The sequence below is a fragment of the Melitaea cinxia genome, chromosome 3, assembly GCF_905220565.1.
Source record: "Melitaea cinxia chromosome 3, ilMelCinx1.1, whole genome shotgun sequence".
In the NCBI taxonomy this organism is placed as follows: Eukaryota; Metazoa; Arthropoda; class Insecta; order Lepidoptera; family Nymphalidae; genus Melitaea; species Melitaea cinxia.
The window spans coordinates 13,978,728-13,988,854 of NC_059396.1; the positions used below are offsets into that span (position 1 = coordinate 13,978,728).

Below are 10,127 nucleotides of genomic sequence, written 5' to 3' on the forward strand. Positions count from 1 at the left end.
TTTTTATTGAATTACCTAAAAATAATTTTCATCATAACCAAATAGAAATGGTCACAATATAATATGAATATGAATAATACAATAAACATTTATATTTTTAATTTTATTTAGTTAAATAAAAGGAAGCCCGAAAATTTCTTTCCATCCTTAGACTTATATGTCTGCTGGCAAACGAAAAAAGTGACTTCAATGACATCGACAAGTAATTAAACGTAAGTAGACGAAACAAATTAATAAACGCACTAGCGCCCCTATGATTTTCGAAGGTTCCACTCGATTTCTCTGTGATGCCATCATATCCTGGTTTCCTTATCATGGTACCACCCCTGGGATATCTCCTTTCCAACAAAAAAAGAATCATAAGAAGTTATCCGCGAACACACATAAAAAAATATATATAAATACGGTCGAATTGAGAAACCTCCTCTTTTTTGAGTTGGTTAAAAATAATTTTTCGGTGATTGAAACTAATTTTAAAATATGTACATTGTTGTAGTTGCTTTCTGCTAACTGGGTACCTACTTATCGAAGTAGAACAAACACAACAGGAAAAATCCTGCGCAAAATCTTGAGCAAAATGACTGGGTACCTCAGAAATACGACGTGAAGAAGTACCGCAATCATATAGAAGATCACAACCATATAAATACCGTTCGGAAGTACCTAGTATTCAGTTTTTATTTAGTTAGTAGGGTAGCCAGGGTTTAACGTATTCATTTTGATATAAAAAGTCGATATAAGTACTCATGCAGGTTTTGTAATAGAAAATTTGTTTGGAATGTGTCCTGTCTCCATCAACAGATTTTACAGGTATTAATAATTATCTTACAAGGCTTAATACTTTCCAAATTATTCCCCAAATTCTACTCGATAAAAAGCAATATTATAATTAGAATAACCTATAACGAAATTTAGTATAGTAGGATAAGTTATAACGTTGTGATTCAGAAGGTTACAAGAGATGTGTCGATTTGACTCTGTTACGTTACGTTCAACTCAGTTGAAACCAAAGATGAGAGATACTGATGTACGATATTAGAAACGGTTAATATGTTAAAGGAAAAATTCCATCGAATTTAGAAAAACCCTGATTGGGCTTTTCTGCTTTACTACTCTTTGGGAATTAATTTTTATTTGTATGTAAAAACAACATCGATCTGTTAGAATAATTGCAAAATCTGACTGCTCCTTTAAGTAAGACGCGTTCTCCATTCCAGGACCCGTCTGCTCAAACGGCCATCGGTGCTACGACACAGATGACCAGCCCACTGCCACTTCAACTTGTTAATTATATGGGCTATGTCGGTTACTTTCGTTCTCTCGCGGATAGTCTCATTTTTAATTCTATCTTTGAGAGAAACCCCAAGCATAGCCCGTTCCATGGCACATTGAGCGACTTTAAACTTGTGGACCAGTCCCTTCGTCAGTGTCCACGTCTCAGCTCCGTATGTTAACACAGTGAGGACCCATTATTTGAAGACTTTCATCTACAAGCATTGCGAAATCTTCGAAGTGAAGACTCGACAAAGCCCAGCTCAACCGAATCCTCCTATCGACCACTTTCTCGAAGTTATTGCGGCCTAGCTGAATAATATGGCCTAGGTTAATATAATCCTGAACAACTTCGAGAAGGGTATCATCGACCGATAACGGTCTCGGTTGTTAAACATAAATTTCGTTTTGTCCAAGTTTATACAGAGACCAACACGTCGGGAGGACTCGTTTAGGCCGGCCAGTATTTGGCCTAACTCATTCAACGTCTCCGCAAAGATTACGGATAGCGTCGATGAAACGAAGGTGAGAGATGCATTCGCGGTTGACGTTGTTGCCTCGTTCCCCCAATCCAAGGTCTTAAAGACATGAACATAAAAGTGAAGAGCGCGTCTTGTCAAACGCAGAGTGGGACGTCCTCCGGTCCGTTGGACCGACGATCTACGTAAGATTGCCGGTGTAGGCTGAATGAGGATTGTAGAAAATCGGGATGTCTGGCGCGAACTTGGGGAAGCCTATGTCCAGCAGTGGACTGCAATAGGCTGAACTGACTGATAAACGTTTGAGTAGTCTTCTAAAATAAAATAATAAATTATCTTTTTGAGAAACTAAATATTTTTGCGGGAATAACATAATTTTGCTTCTACTATGTTATTAATATTTTAAAGTTCAACTGAACTCAATATTTCTTAGAATGGAACGTGTTTCAGAATTTAGACAGCCGACAATCAATGTCGTTTTGACAGCTTTACCGAAATTATTTCGTGAGTGTTATGTACTTAAGAATATAACTCTAATAAGTAAAGTTCTCTATAAATCTGACATATACACACAAAAAGTAGAATCAATATTTATACCATACCTTTAATTTGCACAGTACGGCAGTTCGTATCAAATAACCTATCAAGGTATGGGTCTGTTCTTTTCCTACAAAAATTACACAATCCGTGTTGATTTTACTATTATTTCCCTCTTTATTCATAGGTACAATAATACAAAAAGAAAATATACTAGTTCAACTCATCTTAACAACAGAATAACAGAATGTTAATGATTTCTCCATGGCAACGTATTATTTTACAAAAATTGATATTCTCGTTTTACCAGTATTTTCTGTCAAAATTTCTTACATAAATAAGTTTTATATTTCATAAATCCTTTTTTAAACACATAATCGAAGATAGATTTTTGTTTTATAGGTTGTTAAAATATTAAATGAAGCAAAAAGTCAAATCCTATTCTGTGGTAAATTTTTCAATGGATTGTAACACGCTGAAGTGCTTGTCAAACTAAGTCTATAATACGTTTGATTATATAGTGTGTAGATCTGTCCTTGATAGGATTTAATGCTTAGATGATGTCATCACAACTAATATGAACACAGTATGCTTAAGTAACATCACATTCATCTGTACTATAGCAATCACTTATTAATAATAGAAAAAATAATTAACAAAATAAATTTGTATATAATAAATTAAATTGCATGTGTTTGCTATGTTTTTATATAATTAGTGAAAGCCTGTAATTGGATTTATTGTCTGTAAGCATTTTTTCATTATTGATAAGGGTTATTAAGCTAATTATAATTTACAATAATAGTATTTCCTAATACTTTAGATGATCTTTCAATTGGTGAGGAGTTTGCATACGACTCCAGTCTATCGAGCAGCTGAGTCTTCACTCTTGGCAAAACTGAGAAAAAAGACAGGATATACTATTGCTAACTGTAAAAAAGCTCTTGAAATGCACAATAATGATTCAGAAAAGGTGAGTTTCTGATTTACTAATTGAAATGTTTATAAAAGATTAATGAAAATAAGCATTCTTATCGAAAGAACGTTAAATAATTTTTTTTTTTTTTTTTATTTTCCTTGTGTTTTTGTTGTAGATTTTCCTTGTGTTTTAGTTTGTTTAAATATGTTATTTTTTGAAACTATTGTTATAAGTAATAATTGTGTTTGCTCGCAAACGAAAAAAAACCAACTTCAATTACATCGACGAGTAATACAACGTAGATCGACGAAAAAATAGTCAAGTAACTACGCGTTATCAAAGATTACTCAAAAAGTAGTTATCAGATCTCGATAAAATTTATATGTGACCACATGCTAAACATCAGCTTTCGATTAAATCAAAAATTATCAAAATCGGTATACCCAGTAAAAAGTTATTGCGGATTTTCGAGAGTTTCCCTCGATTTCTCTGGGATCCCATCATCAGATCCTGGTTTCCTTATCATGGTACCAAACTAGGGATATCCTCTTTCCAACAAAAAAAGAATTATCAAAATCGGTACATCTAGTAGAAAGTTATGCGGTATAATACAATGTAGGTCGAAAAAAGCGTCAAGTAAAAACGCATTATTAGATATAACTCGAAAAGTAGTTGTTAGATCTCAAATAAATTTAAATGGGACCAATTGACACATACCACCTTTCGATTAAAACAAAATTTGTCGAAATCGGCCCACCCAGTCAAAAGTTCTGATGTAACATACATTAAAAAAATATATAAAAAAATACAGTCGAATTGAGAACCTCCTCCTTTTTTGGAAGTCGGTTAAAAAATAAGACATTGAACATCAATATTTACAATACTGTGTGGGTTACCTTGTTTGCATAAAACACACAACTAAAGTTCTATCTACTGTATAGATTATATTAAATAATAAAAGTGTAATTAAAAGTGTTTCTAAAATCATAAAAAGCAAATGTAGTTGTTCATTTTACAATAATTTATAACATCTTTTCCAGGCTGAAGCATGGTTGAACGACCAAGCACAAGCCATGGGGTGGGCAAAAGCAACTAAACTTTCTGGACGGAAAGCACTCCAAGGTTTGGTGGCAGTGAAATTTGATAAGAATCATGGAGCACTCGTGGAACTTAATTGCGAAACAGATTTTGTTGCAAAAAATGAGAAATTTCAGAAAATGCTTGAAGATGCCACACTGGCTTGTTATAAATTTGCACACACGCATTTAAAATCAAAGGGACCTATAACAAAGGTAACTGTTTCTTTATTTTATCAACAACAACATAATGTTTAAACAACAACTTATTTTAGTCTTAAAGTTGTGATATAATTAATATTAAAGATCCATTTTTTCATTTTCGAAGGAATGATTATTTTATTTTAACTTTTATTTATAGCTGGAGTTAGATAGTGAGCAGTTAGGAAATCTATCCGCTGACAGTGGTAAAAAGCTTTCAGAAGTATTAGCATTATTCATTGGGTCTGTCGGTGAAAATGCTGTCCTTCGTCGTGCTGAATGTTGGAAATCAAACAGCAATGATGTCAAAATAACAGCTTACACTCACCCTGCTCCGCCAACAGCAAGTGATTATTCTAGTGGCAAATATGGAGCATTACTTGCTTACAAACAACCCAATGATATTGAAGACATTGGAAAACAGATTTGTCAGCACATTGTTGGTTGTGCACCAAAAAAAATTGGTAACAAGGAAAAAGATAAACCAGTGGAGAACTCTGATGATGAAACATGTCTCATTTTCCAAGAGTATTTGTTGGACCCGTCATTTACTATGGAAGAAGTACTAAAAAAGAATAAGGTCGAAGTTCTCGACTACGTTAGGTTTTCTTGTGGGGAAACTTTAGAAGAAAACATGCCTGGTGTTGAAAAACAGCCTTTAGATACTGTTCAAACTTTGCAGTAGAATACATTGTTATTAGATGTTAGAAGACACTTGTTTTATTTATAAATATAATTTAATCTGTACACATTTGCTTATTAATTTTTCAACAATGATACCAATTAAGTACTTTAAATAAAGACATAGGTAAGAAATTTATTTGTCACATATCTTGAAAAATTTTCTTCCTTTTCCCTTTCCATAGGAACATCCTACAATCTTTCTTCCAAAACATAGCTATAAGACTTGGCTCGAAATTATAACCATGATAATTCAATACATTCGGTGGCACGACGTGCAACGCCAGTGTATTTCTTTCTCTCGTCCTGAAGGGTATTGTCGCAGGCGGTCGTAACAGGCAACCACATGGACAAGCTGCTACAAGCCTGGGCGTTGTAGTTACACGATTACAAACATTTAACCTTTGAAAGTCGTTACAAAATCTAAGTTCTTCTACAGCTCCCGTAAATGATTGTGTTGAACGTATTGCTAAAGGCCTGGCGATTTGATTTTCAGGATTGTTCCGAAAGCCGACTGTTGACAATGATTTCTTCATAACATTTTGGCTATCATCCAAGCTTTTATTTTCACCATCTTCTTTATCCGAATCATTTTCAGTATACATTGGTTCTAATACAATTCATAAAAATATGACTTAAATTTGTAAACAACTATGCCTAACGTCACAATTTTTTTTTTGTCAAACTTATTTTTTATTAATGGTAGGTACATGTCAATAGTCGTTATCCAAAAACGATTTCAGCTAGATCATCTTATATATAAAATTCTCGTGTCAAAATGTTTAGTTACAATTTACAATACTCCTTCAAAATGGCTGACCGATTTTTATGAAATTTTGTGTGCATATCGGGTAAAGCCGGTGATTACTGCCAGTGTTAAGCCAATTAACCAAGGAGACATCTCTGAATATATTGCCTTTTTTCCGCTATGATGAATCTATCTCGTTCTTCGTCACAGTATCGGAGCTTTGCCATGTCCACCGCCTTTGGGGCTTCTTCTCAAGATAAAGGCTAAAAGTTTCTCAGTGGATACTTCCAACATAACATTAGAGTCAGACCATACTTTTCTTTTCTAGACGGTATCAGGATACTGCTAACCTGAAGTCTATTATATAAAACGCATGCGGATGGGCAAAATAATATCACGTATAAAAAAACGAGTGTGCTTTAGTAGCTCCATCTAACTTATATCTCCGTCTTAACTTCTGTTCGCCTCACCCGATCACACTTTTCGTAACGCTTTCGTCACGCATTCACCAGTTCCTCTCTCTTAGACCTCAGACTCCCCAGTCAATCGTGCGTAAACGTAACCAAGATATCTCAAAAACTAGGGAATCGATTCTCTTTCATATTAAAAACTCTTTTTTGCCAGAACGCCGCTAAAATTATTATATCTCCTAATTTACCGAAACTTTTAAAATAAAAATCATATAAGTATAACATATCTTCCCGTATACAAGTTAGTATATGGAGGTGGGTCATTTCTAGAGTTAAAAGCAAAAAAAAGTCTTTTTAGGATTTGAAGACAAATAATAATATATGTATAATAGTAAAATAATAACAATAAAATAACATATACGTGTGTTTCAGTATTGTTAAAATTGCATCTTTAATAGGGGTAAAACAAGGCTTAACGTTTAGTACGCTATCTGTGCCGATGTCACCATTGCGACGTCGGCGCCGAGGACACGGCGGAGAGTACGCGCGTTGCCTGCCCAGCGTGGATTGTGGAGCGCAGCGCCTTATCGGCAATCATCGGGGCGGATCTCTCACTGACGGCCGACATTGATTAATTGTTGCCATGGTCAGCACTTTCTGCAGCGCCGTAATGCTGCGGAAGGAAGCGGCTGAGCGGGAGCGGGAACAGGGCCCAAACTCGCTCCCGACTCGTCGCGGAAGGCGCGGTCGCCGACGCAGGGCTTACCTAGCCAACCTGCCGCCGTAACGCCGGACCAGCGGGTGATATACCTGGGGATTTATCGCCCGCAATTCACAGTCCCGAGGAGGGAGACAACCTTAGTGTTCGAGGAAGCCTCTCGGAGGTCGCTTATGGTGACGGGCCCTAATTGGGCAACGCCGGTGGGATCGCGGAAGTGATTAGCGTCCCCCTGATCCCACCCCAAGCGAGCGAAGGAACACGCCAGAGTTTTTAGTCCGTGCGAATCGGACATACCCTCCAGCTCCCCTGGGCTGGAGGCATCCGATAGTGATTTCCTCTGGGTTAACAATAATGGTAATAAATAAATAAATAAATAATGGTTTAGAACAACAACATGAGGAAATATATACAGATATCTTTAGATAAATTTAGGTAGGACTATACTCACACCCTTGCAGTTGGCTAAGCTTTTCTTTTTGTATTAATACGATTATGCACAGCATGGAGATTCTTACAGACTTATTTAAATCAAATAAAATGTATTGTATGTAATCTTTATTTAAATTACATCAAGTACAGACGTTAAGCACTTGGTAATTATTATGTATTCAAGTTGCTAATAACTCAACGTTTTGCAATATAACCTACTTAGGTATATAATTAACAAAATGTTTTGATATGCTTCATTTGATTCCCTACGAATCATAATAAGTTATTTATACGTGTGCGTACCACGTATTAGATTGAATCCCCTATTGTTCGCATTACAATACATACCCGATGACAATACCTCTTCTGGTGACATGATTAGATTAGGAAACATGTATTGTGCATTACAATACAATGTTTGAAAATTCAAGGTCATCAAACGGTATCGCACACAATTGTATAAAATTGTACTTTTGTCGCGCTACTTTCAGAAGATATAACCCAAGAGCCAGCTAAGGCCAGAGCTTCGTCATTTTACAAAAGCTGAAAATTTATCAGCGCATGCTCCAAACATAGGTAGAAGCAATGGCCAAATTTGTAGTTTGACTTATAATGTCTTTGGCCTGGTGGCAAAGGCGTACAAAATGCCAACTAACTTTCGTCATACAGCGTATTTTTCTAATATTTTGTTCAAAATAATATTAGAAGTCACGACAACCATTACCAGATACTTTACATAGTATAATCCTCTAGCCAGACAACCCCCAAACTTTTGTAACTTACGTCATTGTATAAAAACTGTATTTCGTATTGGGAAATGTGTGTATGTTTGGGGCTGTATTTTTTACTTGGGAAGTTATTAAGAGATCAGGAGCCAGACAGTTTCAAGTTTGTAATATTTCTGTTTTTCATGTTCAATAAAGTGTATTATTATTATTATTATATGACTGCCTGAACGTAATTGAGCTAAAGTTTCAGCAATTTTTAGTTTTCTTGACAGTTCAGCAGAATCGTTTTGCAGGTGGCCGTCTTAACTTAAAAAGTGCTCGTCGGATTTCAATCAAATTTAAAAGAGACCATATGAAAAGACCAACTTGTGATGGAAAAAGTCATCAAAATCGGTACATCCAGTAAAAATTTATGAGGTAACGTAGTACGTATATAACGTAGGTTGACGAAAAGTTAGTCAAGCAAATACGCAATATTAGAAATAACTAAAAAAAACACATATTAGATCTGGATTAATTATAAATGATCGAAAAAAAAACCGATCGAATAAAATTCATCAAAATCGGCCCACTCAGTATTAGGTTATGACGTGACACACAAAAAAAAATTAAAAAATACAGTCAAATTGAAAACCTCGTCCTTTTTGAAAGTCGGATGAAAACGGCCCACGACTTGAAATTTTCGGAGCATATTTTTGATATGCTAACTATACCTACTTTAAGAATCTGTCAAATTTATTTTTCAATCTATCGATCGTACTTATATCTATATGTATACATGTAGCTAATAGCAATTACAAAGTTTGTGTGGTATGTTTTGGAACTATAAGTTAATAATAGTAACAAAACTTTAATTTAGATTCTACATTATATGTAGGTACTACCAATAAGACTTAGTAGATGGCACTACATCTATACATCTTCTATACAAATAAATAAAATGGGTGTGACTTTTTGAAATAATTAAGTAACCGCTTTTTACTCAATGCAGAATGTATACAAGATATACATACCAAATACCAAACACACACCAAAATACAATTTTTTTACAATTTTTCTCTGTCTGTCTGTCTGTTATTTCCGGCTAACCTCTGATACGACGGGACCGATTTTGACTCGACTCACTGGTAGATAGCTGATGTAATAAGGAGTTACTTAGGCTACTTTTATTTTAGAGCTTTATTTATTTTGTAACTCTGCGAACTGAACGATATTTTATTTTAAATTCCACGCAGACGAAATCGCAGGCACAGCTAGTAACAATATAAAGTTTATATATTCACTTCATCTTGTGTATATTTTCATGGTACACATTTATAAATCTTATAATTACAGTAATGAATCTACCTAACTTGCGTAAATAGTCAATTTAGAAACTAGATCGCCCAATTATTTAAAAAAAAAGCAATTACGTAATTCTTCTAAAAATTAGCCCGCAAATAGTTAAAAATTATGAAACGGAACAGCCGCATACCTTTCCACATTCGACCATTATAACTAACGTCACATATCGGACCAACGAAAGTGGACATATACCTAACAAAGTGCACACAAAGTGCGCGTCGAACCGTGGTTCCTGGGCCAGATGTATCAGCTTGCGAATCATTAGAACTCCCAGTTAGTGCATGGTCTCTGCTGTGAGTTCCATCTTCACTCACTAGCACCAACAGTACCAGATACTAATCAAATACTTTCTACGAACAAGAAAGTGTAACAAAACTTGCAAAAACATTGATGGATATATATCAGGTGCATCACATTTTTATAATACCTACCTAGTTTTAAACTTTTTTATAACGCCTAGTAATAAAAATATTAATAGTTTAATCAGGTTTACTTATTTAAAATAAATAAATATAATTAACAAAATATAATATAATATTATAAAATTTCAAAATAGTTGTATGAAAAAAAAAATATAAAAAA

At 34.7% G+C, this 10,127-nt stretch overlaps 1 protein-coding gene across 2 annotated transcripts; it reads left to right on the plus strand.

Moving 5' to 3' along the window:
- Window positions 1–2,207: 2,207 nt before the first annotated feature.
- On the plus strand, window positions 2,208–5,304 carry LOC123669206 (elongation factor Ts, mitochondrial). 2 transcript variants are annotated; one of them, XM_045602832.1, is made up of 4 exons: window positions 2,208–2,255; window positions 3,112–3,261; window positions 4,248–4,499; window positions 4,645–5,304. In XM_045602832.1, the coding sequence occupies exons 2-4, from the start codon at window positions 3,112–3,114 to the stop codon at window positions 5,167–5,169; spliced, it is 927 nt and encodes a 308-aa protein (XP_045458788.1). In that variant the 5' UTR covers window positions 2,208–2,255; the 3' UTR covers window positions 5,170–5,304. The 2 variants fall into 2 exon arrangements, with proteins under 2 accessions (XP_045458788.1, XP_045458787.1); XM_045602831.1 differs by lacking the exon at window positions 2,208–2,255 and adding an exon at window positions 2,692–2,736.
- The last annotated feature ends 4,823 nt before the right edge of the window (window positions 5,305–10,127 follow it).